General features: G+C 42.4%; 1 protein-coding gene across 7 annotated transcripts in view; it reads right to left on the bottom strand.

The window, feature by feature from the left end:
* Window positions 1-1,493: 1,493 nt before the first annotated feature.
* Window positions 1,494-11,807, bottom strand: part of ARHGEF10 (Rho guanine nucleotide exchange factor 10) — a 202,501-nt gene continuing 192,187 nt past the window's right edge. For 6 of the 7 annotated variants that reach the window (XM_075556420.1, XM_075556416.1, XM_075556415.1 and 3 more), the window contains 2 exons: window positions 6,551-6,673; window positions 1,494-3,326 (listed from right to left, as the gene is read on the bottom strand). In XM_075556420.1, the coding sequence (XP_075412535.1) occupies window positions 2,809-3,326; window positions 6,551-6,673 (641 nt within the window). In that variant the 3' untranslated portion in view covers window positions 1,494-2,808. Of the gene's footprint in view, window positions 3,327-6,550; window positions 6,674-7,051; window positions 7,303-11,807 lie in introns of those variants that run through there. The other variant, XM_075556422.1, reaches the window with a different exon arrangement.

The following is an 11,807-nucleotide window of genomic DNA, read 5'->3' as shown; positions in this document are numbered from 1 at the left end:
ATGGTAAAATCCACACGTCCATCAAAGCCCTACACATGGGTTAGACACCATCTTTGTGACACCCCCTCCCCCCTTCCCAGCAAAGCATGGGCAGGACTAGTGCTGAGTTACTGGTGAAGAACGCCAATCAGATGCCAGTTACCAACCCAAGACTCAGGTAATTCATGTGATTCCCTGCATGTTCCTTTGCCAGGCTAAAATCTTTAACCTGTGGACATTTTTTCAACCAGGAAAAAGGCACAGCTTTCTCTACCTGTAAATGGTTATGGTCTCAGAAACCCATAGACGCAGTTCTACTCTGTCCTGTAGGATCACTGTGAGTCGGAATCGCCCCCATGACTGAAGGAGCGGCCTTGGGCAGCTCTGGCAATGTTCACTCTCTTCCTCTGGTTCCTGCATCTGGCGTCATCCCAGCTGACCTCTGGTACTGGGGACTTGAGCTGGCAGGACTTGAGTCGCCTGACCTCATAACAGTTTCTGCTGCCTTGTGTGTAATTGGTGTGAATGAAAAGGATCCTCAAGATGGACATCTGGACTTTGGATTTGAGACTCGCCGGCCTCCCCAAACACACGAGCCATCTCCTTGCCAGTGTGGAGTTCTGTGAGATGTGAAAGGGAGAACTGCAGAAGGCTGCATGTGGGGGAATGGATCAGGGATGGTGGAGTGGTAGAGCATTTTTTTTGAAAACTTGGACATTTGGGACATCTTTAATCACTACTCCATTGAGACCAGCTTTGTACTAATCTTCGTAAAAGAAAGCATTTTTGTGTGGGTGCGTAACCCATTGCCCTAGCAGGGCTCCAGGGCTTTCTCGTTAGAATGAAGAATAAACAAGTTCTCCATGGGAGGGAAATTCTAATGAATCTGTTTACATTTTATGAAGTAAAAGATGGCATGATTTCATGACAGTGATGAATGTATATCGAAAGGTCTAAGGTCTTCAAAACCACAATAAGGCCATGCAAGTGGCACATGTGTAGCACTGTTATAAAGATTTCCTAATTATATTGTCAACAGTAGAACAAAAACCAAAACCTCAATGGATACTTTTTAAACTTATCTTTGCGCTGTGACAAATCTGATATTTCTAAGCTGAAATGTTTAGTGACTGATAAAGACCAAGTATATTTTAGTTATTGTGGTTTATATAACAGGAATATAAGAGCATTTCTGGTTTTATCTGACCAGTACAAATACTGAGTTGCAATATTGTTTTAATCAGTACACGTTTCACATCTTTGTCTACTACAAATACTTCATATTTTATATTAAACTCATTCAATTCATGATTCCTTTTGAACACCTCATAGTACTTCAAATTCAAAGCACTGTTTTCCATCAATATTGTTAACTGTCTCAGGAAATGATACATAAAGAGATCCCAAACTAGCAAGTAGTGATGACTAATTTGAAAAGATAGGTCAGACAGTCCCCATCCCTTCCAGAATTGCTTTTATATTTATGGAGGAAAAAGGCACCTTGTAATATTACATTTTATAATAAAAGACTTTATTTATGAAATTAAAATGGCAGCCAACGGTTTAAGAAAGGTTGTAGCAATATTACTTTCACATAGGATATATATGCACCTCAGAAAATATTTGGCTAAGTCATAAAATTAGTATGTTTAATCATCTGTAAAGTGCTAAGAAATTTATATCTGTTGAACCAGGTTTTGGGTTTTTTGAACTGTCTAGTAAGCAAGACATTGATATATAAATATGTGTTGAACAAAAGAGAACTCACTGATTATTCACACATCTCACCATGGCATAGCTGAACTGCAGCGTACAGACCTGTGTATTTTGTGGAGGGAAATCTATACGATACATAGTGGTCAGTATTTTGGTCCACATCCCATCGCCAGCAATGGGACACCGCATCGATTAGCACCACGAGCCATTCACAATGCGTATTCGAAAATAGATACAGTGTTTCAAAGTCAACTGGTGCAAGAAACCACATAAAAGAATTGAGCAAAGCGGTTTTTGTCTAGTATTTTCTGTAACATTCAAACATATATATTTCTAATACAGATATTAATATTAGTTTATAAGAGAAGAAAATTTTGGCATTGATGCTTGGGTCTAAATGTTTTTACATATTGGGCATTTTGGTTCAAAGCAAACATTATTTTAAAAATGTTACAGGTAAGATATTACCCAATGTATTAGTTGTTAATTTTTAATTTAAAATGTAATATAAAAATACTACTTTGTTTAAATACACTATATGTGTATTATACAACTTTGGAAATTTACTTCATTTCTGAGAACAAAATATACCATCTGGGCAGGTATATTTTACCTGGCTTTCTTAATTGTTACAAATTCTATTCTAAAATTTTTAAATGTAGAACATAAATAAAAGTAGTGAATCCGAATCAAGTAAAAATGTTTAAAGAATTGTTAATAAATTCCTACTCTACTGAATATACTGTTTTCCTCACAAAATCTTAGTTTTCAAATTCTCTGAGCAACATAATACAAGAAAGCCTTTGAGTCTGTTTGACATGGAGCACTTCCGCAGGGGCTACAGCAGTCAGAGAGGTGGGTGTTCCCGGAAGCTCCGAGCACTCGACAATCTTCCACCTTGTTCTGAAGGTGTACATTCAGCTCTGCCGCATGGGAGAGGCGGAATGAACGCGTAGGAATGCCATGACGATGGTATTGCACATTTCTCCCCCGAATACTGTTGTGCACTTGTCCCCAACCAGCGTAGATCGAGCCTAAATCATTAACAGCGTGCGACTTAGTTAAGCGTCATCCTTGGCTACACCTCTCCACTCCCAGAGGTGTGCCCATCACTTAGGTGTTTAGCAGGGGGATCTGCCAGACCATGACAGAGGAAACCAGCTCATCTAGTCGCTGCTGCCTTGCCTTCCTGGTGACCCGTCGGTGGCCCTGTCCTCCACACACCACCAACACTGAACTGGCTTTCGCTTCCTTGATTCGACGTGCTTTGCTTTTCAGTGAGATGTTTGGATCCTTCAAGAGGTCATAAATGACACTGTCCTCTTCCCTGTGCTCCAGCGAACTGGAGCCGTGCGATAAAGTCAAAGACCCGGATGATGATGAACCGTCGCTTCTTTGAGTCACGGAGCCTAGTGAGTCTCCCAGCCACACGGCGCCCTCAGGGTTGCTCTGACTTAGGCAAGAGCTGAGGCCTTCGCCGGGCAGCATGTCCCTCGGGTCTTCATCCGGGGCTTCAGAAGTGGGAGGGAGGCTATCTCTGGACTCGTCTTTGTTTGTCTTGTGTAAAGTGGTAGCCATTATGAGGAACTTGACAGGGCCATTGTGTGCGTGGTAGGAAACCATACCTCTTCCTGAAGAGCGAGAGAAAAATTTAAACAATTTTTAAAAATAGCATCATATTAATAAGCCAATCACATACAATTTAGGCTCCTGGCCTACATTAAAAAACCTAAAAATTCCCTTTAATAGTTAGATGGTAGAATACGATAACATACCACATATTTACTAGCCGGCATATTTATTAGTAGGCACATTGACTCGTAGGCATGGTTGTACCTTTATGAATGAGTGTCCATGAAAATTTTGCCCTATCACCAGCCTGCCCTCTTGTTCATGTAAATATTGCCCAGTCACTTGAGTTTAATTATGTAAGGCGGCAATTCATGTACTGCCATCTAAAACTGACCTATATTTGGGTAATGTGCTTTTCTCAACAGTGTTTTAGATTCTATAAACCAAACCCAAAGCAGCAAACTCATGAGTCTATGCTGACTTATACGTAGCAACTCCAGGGACCGGGAAGCACTGCCACTGTGGGTTTCCGAGAGCGAAAGCCGCCTTTTTCTCCCATGAGTGGCTGGTGGGTTCCAATGGCTGACTTTGAGGTCAGCAGCCCCCAATCATAGTCACCCAATTTGTATGCCACCATACAAATGAATGGCTCTATCAATACCTTATATCGTTGGGGGATGATTTGTAATGTTCTCTATTATAGAATGATAATGACATAGATGGCCAGAGACATACTGTGTATATTTGAGTATAAGCCGACATGAATATCTGCTGAGACACCTAATTTTATCACAAAAACTGCATTAAAAATGTGCTGAAAAACTCGGCTTATACATGAGTATATACAGTATATAAATCATATATATATAAAATGAGTATATATGGTATATAAATTATACATATACATATATATATATTGGATTTGGGGCTGGCACTTAATTCTAACCCCAATCTAGGAAAAATTAGTTCCTATGACACAGCCTTACATGATACTTGCTCTCATGAAGAGATTGCTGAAGGGATGGGTGCTATAGTGAAGTGTGGTGAAGAAACTAGATGGTGCCCGGCTACCAGAAAGAATAGCATCTGGGTTTTAAAGACATGTCTTCAAACTAACAGCCATCTAAGTGAGATGTCCACTAAGTCCACATGGAAGAATCACACCAGGCTGGGTGAACCAAGGATTAGAAAGAATCCAATCCAAAGGAGGGAATTGCATCTGGTTTGCAGACAGCTGCGGATGACAGTGGGAGCCCCAATCCACTTGCAGGGCTCCATTTGTAGATTAAGAGTCCAGCAAACCCCTCTGAACACCGTCCAGGGATGTGAGCAGCCTTGCTCTCAGACAGAGAGCACTGGAAGGTCACTTAGGGCACATGTCGTCAGGGTAAAAGCTCGCGCTTATTTGCTCCCTTTTGACCCATTTTAAAGTTGTTTCAGTGCTTTATAGTTTCTGCTTTCCTTTCTACTGAGGTCTTATTTTGTCATCGCTGTTTGCTGGCTTGTTTGTTTTGCATGCTTTTCTGTGTGTGCAATGTCGCAGAGGAAGAGCTACAGAAACAGTAACTACCCACAGGCCTGGCAGGGGGGAGGGAGGGTAGCTACCAACCACAAGAAGAGAAGGACATGTTCTGGAATTGTTTGTGGTGGTGGCTGCACCACTTTCCTTACTATGACCGAATGAATCACTTCTATGATATGTGAGTACATGCAATACGACTACTTTTTAAATGTGTTGGTTTCAGGAACAAATTGTCTAAACCCCCAGAAGCTGCCTAACATGTTCTATTATTAAGAAGTTCTGGGCTTTAAATTACTCCCTTCTAGAGTCTGAATAGGACTTTTCAGAGTAAACGTGGTATGATTGAAATGTTAAAATCATCCTCTGACTTAAGAGCACAGTCAAAACCACAACAGATCATCTTACGAAACATAGATGTCAGCATCGATGTCAGGAGGGACGGGGTACTCCCACTTGCTAAGTCCTTCACAGTTGGAATAATTCAGATACGTGACTCATGCTCCCTTTCCACCACATGCTATGAGGCTGAAGCAAGGCCTAACCCATAGAATCATCCTGAACCAATCACGGCAGATTAAGTTACAAAATTCTTTAACAGCCATAAAATTCTTTGCTGGCTGTAGACTGGTAAAATTAAAAAAACAAACAAAAGCCAACACTGCAAATGCTGGTGGGAATGTGAGTTTTAAGAATGTTCGCATACTAAAAACGGGAGCGTAATTTCACGTATCAGCTTGATCAAAAACAAACAAACAACCAAATTAACCTCGCAAAGTGGAGCACGCATATTCTCTATAAACCAGAAATTTCACTTCTGGACATTAGTCCTACAGAGACTCATGCAGAAAGAAACAGAAATGGCTGTGATAATATTCAAAGGGAGTATTATGTGGAAAATAAAACAAAAGCTGGACACAACTAAATAAATAGCTACCAAAAGAAGCCTGGGTTAAGGGTGAGATCCTATCCAAGGACTACTAGAGAGCAGAGAGAAGTTAAGAACTTTGTACTGACAGACGGATCCTAGAAGCAATGCTGAAGGAAAAAGGTTACCAAGGAATACATGTTTGAGGGCAAATATAGAAAATGGAAAATTGGGCAAAATTAATCACCTTTTTGAAAAATACAAAAAAAGGCAACACTATCGAGAAAATAATTCGGATAATTAAATGGACATAAAAGCTACTTACAGATGTGTGAATGGGGGGAAGGGGAGGAGGAAACACCCAGAGACTGCAATGTATAAATAATGTTTCGTTTCCAAAACTAGGTGGCAGGTTCATGGTGACGTTTCCATTATTAACATTAAAATAATAAGACTTTTAAATATCTATTTCATAAGAACACAACTCACTGTCAAGTCAGTTTTGATGCCTCGTGACTCTAAAGCACATAGAACTGCCCCTGTAGGTTCCTCAAGCCTCACTTTTCTCTCTCAGAGTCGCCGGTGGTTTTGAACATTGTGCTGCTCGCCCAAGATCAGTGCTCTGAAAACACCAGCCGCTCTGAAGAGCTACCCTTGCAGTCTCGGAAGGTAGTGCGACTCTGTCCCATAGGTGTTACTAAGTGTTATCACTAGGCGTTAAATCGTTTTTATAGTACTCTAAAACAAAGATAATTTAATTTGAACTCTTTCAACAATGCCCAGGATGTTAAAGTATTACATGACCAGATCTGCTTCATAAATTGTAAAGACAGTACTTGCTGAGGTGGAGGCACGGCAGTACGGAGAGACAAAACGACTTGAGTGAGTTTACTCACCAGTTACTTTGGGAATTCCCTGCAGACGAGGAACTGGGAAGGCTACAACGATGCCCAGATTGGTGCCAACCATTAACAAGCCATGGCAAACAAGCAGGCTAGTGACAGACACCCGTTGATGACCTAAATAGAGAGAGCAGAAATTTGCGTCAGCTTTGAAAACAAGGCTTGATTAATGCGCTAGCTATACCTGAATCAGGATACTGAGATGCTTAGTGTACGTACCTGCAAGCCTTACAGACAGACCACCAACAGTGAAGCCCTCCACCGGAATAAAGTAGGGCAGGAAGTGTGGGAAGGCCTGTAGCATAACTGCACTTCAGCTAGACCACAAGGAGAATGACCTTGGGGAAATGTATTCTCTTAATCAGAACTTAAAGTGTACAAGCCACAAAAGAAAGGTAGACACAATTTTGAATCTGCCAGTTAATTCTCTTCAGGCTCCATATCTTGGACTAGCACTTCTGTAGGGAGCCAAATCACTTGGAATAGTCTTTTCAAACTATTTAGTTTTGCTCAGACTAACAAGTGACCCAAGAGCATACTGTGGTTCTTTGACATACTAGAGGCATCTTCTTTAAGAACTGGAAAATATCTTCTAATAAAGCTAGGATGGAGCAAAGTGGTACAGGTAAAGGTCAACGGTTCAAACCTACCAGTCACTCTGAGGGATAAAGATGAGGCTGTCTTCTCAACTAAAGCTTTACAGTCTCTGAGATGCCCAGTTGCAGTTTTTCTGTCATAGACGGTCCCTATGAGTCAGAATGAAATTAAAGGCAGGGGGCTCAATTTGCATTGGATTATACTCTCTAATATCCATAGGCGTGCTGACTCAGAGCCACTTGTGCACAGCAGAACGGAAGCACTGCTTGGTCCTGCACCACCCTCACGATTGTTCTCATGCTTGAGAAACTGGTGCAGCCACCATGTCAATCCATCTCTTTAAAGAGTCTGCCTTCCTCCTTTTCACTGTTTCCCTACTTCACCAAGCAAGACAGCCTTTTCAAGGGACGAGTGTCTTCTGATAATATGTCCAAAGTATATGAGAGTATCCTTAGTAGGCCTTATAAAATATCCACTCAAAACAGTGGGTTCCAAGGATATCTGTTGGGCCCATTTAAATTAAAGCAGTGGTGTCAGCTCAGAATCATGGCAATGTGGAAGTTACACGATTTTATTTCAACTTGAAAAACAGTGAAGGGGTGGAGTTTAGCCTGTCAATCAGATCACAGCGCGATGATGCCTCCTTGTGGGTGTGGCCTAATCAGGAGAATTCTGGGAACTTCTTCTCTCTTGATTCTGCTATCGGAAGAGGCAGCCATTCTCTCTGTTCTTGTTCTCTCTCTCTCTCTCTCTCTCTCTCTCTCTCTCTCTCTCTCTCTCTCTCTCTCTGTGCCTTGGCCTTCCTGTTGAGTAGCCACATGGAGCCACACTGATGGCAGCCAGAGCCCTGGATATGTGTCCACTGCCATTGCACCCACAAGACTTTGCCCCACCAGCATCTGATCTTCCTGCATCACTGCATGTAATTGCATGAGTCAGCTGAGTGATTTATGAATTAGTATCAGACTTATGGGCTAATATTGGTCATTTGGACTTGATCTGGGTTGCTTTTATAATATACAATTATTCTTTGATACGAAGCTCTCTCTTACACACATATTAGTGCCTCTGGATTTCTTTCTCTAGTCAACACGGACTAAGACATTATGGTACCAGGTGTGGGGTATACGCTCTAAATCAGTGGCCAATATATGGTGCTATGTCTCCAACAACTAGGATTCATGGGTCCATGAACCAAGGGGTGGAAGCCAGAGTGGCACCACTCACTATTACTCCTAGTGATCCCCCTGGAGCCTTTTTGCTTCACCAGTAACGCTATGCTTTTCAGGCTTGGAGGTCCTAATTCCAAAGGAGAGAACTCTCCCACCTGGAAACACAGCACTGATTCCACTGAACTGGCAGCTGAGAATGCCCCCTGGGCACTTTGGTCTTTTTATAACTTTGGATGAACAGGTAAAGAAGAGTATCAGAGTACAGAATGGTGTGATTGATCCTGATTACCAAGGAGAAATTGGACAGGTGCAACGTAATGGAGGTAAAGGAGAATGTGTCTGGAATCCAGAAGATCCCATAGACCGACTCTGAGCGCTACCATGCCCTGTGATTAGAGTATGTGGTAAACTATAGCAACCCAATCCTGACAGGATGTCTAATGGCCCAGACCTTCAAGAATAAAGGTCTGGATCACCCCATCAGGCAAAGAACCAAGGCTAGCTGAGGTGCTGGCCAAGGACAAAGGTAATACAGAATGGGTAGTAGAAGAAGGTAATTCTATCAGTTATGACTGTGTGATCAACAGCCAAAGTGAGGTTTGTGATTGTTAGTATTTCATCTTTAAATGTGCCTACTGAATACTCTCCCCTCGTTCATGTATAGTACTACCAGATACAAATAGATTCAGTGTGTTTTCATGTATATGGATGCTAGGTATATGATGTTGGGTGTGAGTATAATTTCATTAATGTCTAGAAATTATATATGGCTAAACAATTGTGTACCAGTGCCAAGTTGGCAATGTGATTGGTTTAGTGTGCCAACTAGGCTTCCATAGGAACATGTGGGCCGCACTTTGATTGGAGGGTGACCAAGATAAATAATTTCCGCAGCCGGCATCTGTATTTCTTCCTCCCTGGTGATCAGACCAGCATGCTGCTGCTTGACCTAGTTCTTTGCCTCAACTATGTGCTGCACTACTTGTGGGCCAAGACAACCCATGGATTCTGTTCCTAGAGTTTGAGGATCCTTCACAATCTGCTTTGCCGTGCTGCTGGTGCATACACTGTGTGAGCCTGAGGCCAGTGAATTGTGTTGCTGTGCAGACATTACTTGAGTTTGAGATCCCATCATCCCATCAGGGACTGCTTTGCTAAGCTCCCGGGTTAGTGACTGTTGCCTCCCCGCCCCCACCCACCCCCACCTCACCCCGCTGTCTGCTGCCCTCTGTGGACTCTGCCTTTCATTTCATTCTTGAGGGCAGATTCCATTTTCTGTTTCCTTGACCTTGGACCAGCAGCCCCAGTGAGTTGAAGGGCCTTCAGTATATTAACCGTTGCATGAAACTGAGTTGAACTGAGCCCTCTGTACTGCTGTGTGGACTAATTAGCCATCATATTCCTTCTTGCTATATAAATCTATCTATCTATCTATCTATCTATCTATCTATCTATCTATCATCATAAATGTCCTGGTTTTGTTTCTCTAGAGAATCCTGCCTAACACAGGGTAACTTTCAAAATTATTTTGTGAAGGACACAGGATGATGTCAGGGGTTTATGAAAAAGAAGTTTTAAGAAAATAGAAAATGTCATGGGTTAGACCATGGCTAGGAAAATTGCACCGAGGAAAATGCTTTTGCCATCACAAAAACGCGCCTGCTCATTCTGAAAGCACAGTAGGTGCTGTCCTAGGAGCATGTCAGTTGGAACCCTTACTCTAGTCACCCGACAGCCTTGATCTTCAGATTTGTTTTACTGTCTCCAAAACTGCCATTTTGACATGGGGCAACTGCTTCACGGTATTGTAAGAAGAAAACTGTCTGTGGAGTCAGCATGGTAGGGTCAAAAAGTTCCGGAGTAAATATAGATGCATCTCTTAGAGTCCCAACTGTACTCATAACATGCATTTTAAGTATTACATGATGATTGCATGAGGTAGAAAGGACATCTGATTAAAACTTAACATCAACCTGAGACCATCACTCAGATTCTCCTGAAGATCTCAAATGGAAACATTTTCAAAGCAGACAATATAAAGTTACATTTGGAAGTGGTTTACTGCTCTGTACTTTCCTCTTCAATAAAACAGCCTTCTCTCAGGAAAGCTAATGCACAAGGATGACAGATTATTTTCCACTTAAGATTTCAATTTTAATCACTGATTTCACAAAACCAATATAAAGTGTCTACAAAAGCACTGACCGCAAGTAGAGAATCTTGGTACACTGCTTATGGACTTCAATCCTTGTGCTATTGACACACTCTATTCTCTTATCAGATGATAGCCATTTTTCCTTGCCATGAGATGTCAAAGGAAAGTATAAGTCAGGCAATGGTCTTTTCTGGTTGTCCTAAATTTTCATAAATTTTTAGAAACAAGAAAAACAAATGAGCACTATGCTTCGTCATCAATTGCCTGGCTTCGTCTATTGCTCGCAGGTTGTCTGCAATGAAGTGAAATTACTTGGTGTGACTCTTCTGTCGGTCTTGGTAACTCCCACCAAAGGGCTGGTGGGAGCATGCAAGTAAGGTGTACAGGAAGACTCTAACTCTGGGATTGGTCAATTTCATCATTCCACTGGATAGAAAAGTGAACCGTCTCAGAAGCAGGAACAGAGGAATCTCACAACCACCAAGAGAGCAGAGCCACCGGAGAGGGCGATCCCTGTCTGAAGTAGAGGAGGAAGCAGAAGCAGCGGAGGCCACAATACGGAGACAGCAGTGCTGAGGCTGTGAGTGGTGAGCGTCTTAGCTCACAGAAGGAAGAAAGCTGAGTGCCTTTGGGCAGGAGGTCGGCTTTCAGAGTGGGGTACCTTTTAGACATTTACCAGCTCTAAAGGAGCTTTGTAAACTTGCCCAAGCGGGACAGAGCTAAGTGATGATATAGATGAGAGGCTGTGATCGTCCTGCATTCAGCTTCATTGCATGTGCTTTGTGAATCTGAACAGGACTTTATAGATTGGTATCGGACTTATTGGCTTGGTTGGGATGCCTTCTTAATGTACATTACCCTTTACGTAAGAATCTCTCATACACGTGTGTGTCTATGAATTTGTTTCTCTAGTCCACCCAGACTAACACAGAAGCCAAAGACCAGAGAGAATGTCTCTGCCAGCCAGCTGAGAAGCTGTGTCGTGGACAGAACTCTATCCTTACCATGCTGTAACTGGCTGTCTCCCCCCAGAAATCCCCACAACTGTGATTATTGCCTGAGTCCAGAGAAGAAGAATACTGCGGGGGGAGGGACTGTTGGGATCAGACTAGGATTCAGAGGGGAGGAGGCATGTCTGAGCTCCCTCACAGGACCCCTATTTGGGCAGATGCAGAGCTGGGTCTCCTTCTTCACACAGCCAGAGGAGGTCGGATGTGACCCCCACACCACATCCTCAGTAGGTATAGGCGTCAGTCTGGGTAGACTAAGAAACAAATCCAGGGATACTCACATATGTATAGGAAAGAACTTTATATCAGAGTAATTG

This window comes from Tenrec ecaudatus, chromosome 8 (assembly GCF_050624435.1).
Source record: "Tenrec ecaudatus isolate mTenEca1 chromosome 8, mTenEca1.hap1, whole genome shotgun sequence".
NCBI classification, from domain to species: Eukaryota; Metazoa; Chordata; class Mammalia; order Afrosoricida; family Tenrecidae; genus Tenrec; species Tenrec ecaudatus.
The sequence above is the reverse complement of the archived record's forward strand: the minus strand, read 5'-3'. Positions and strand labels throughout refer to the sequence as shown.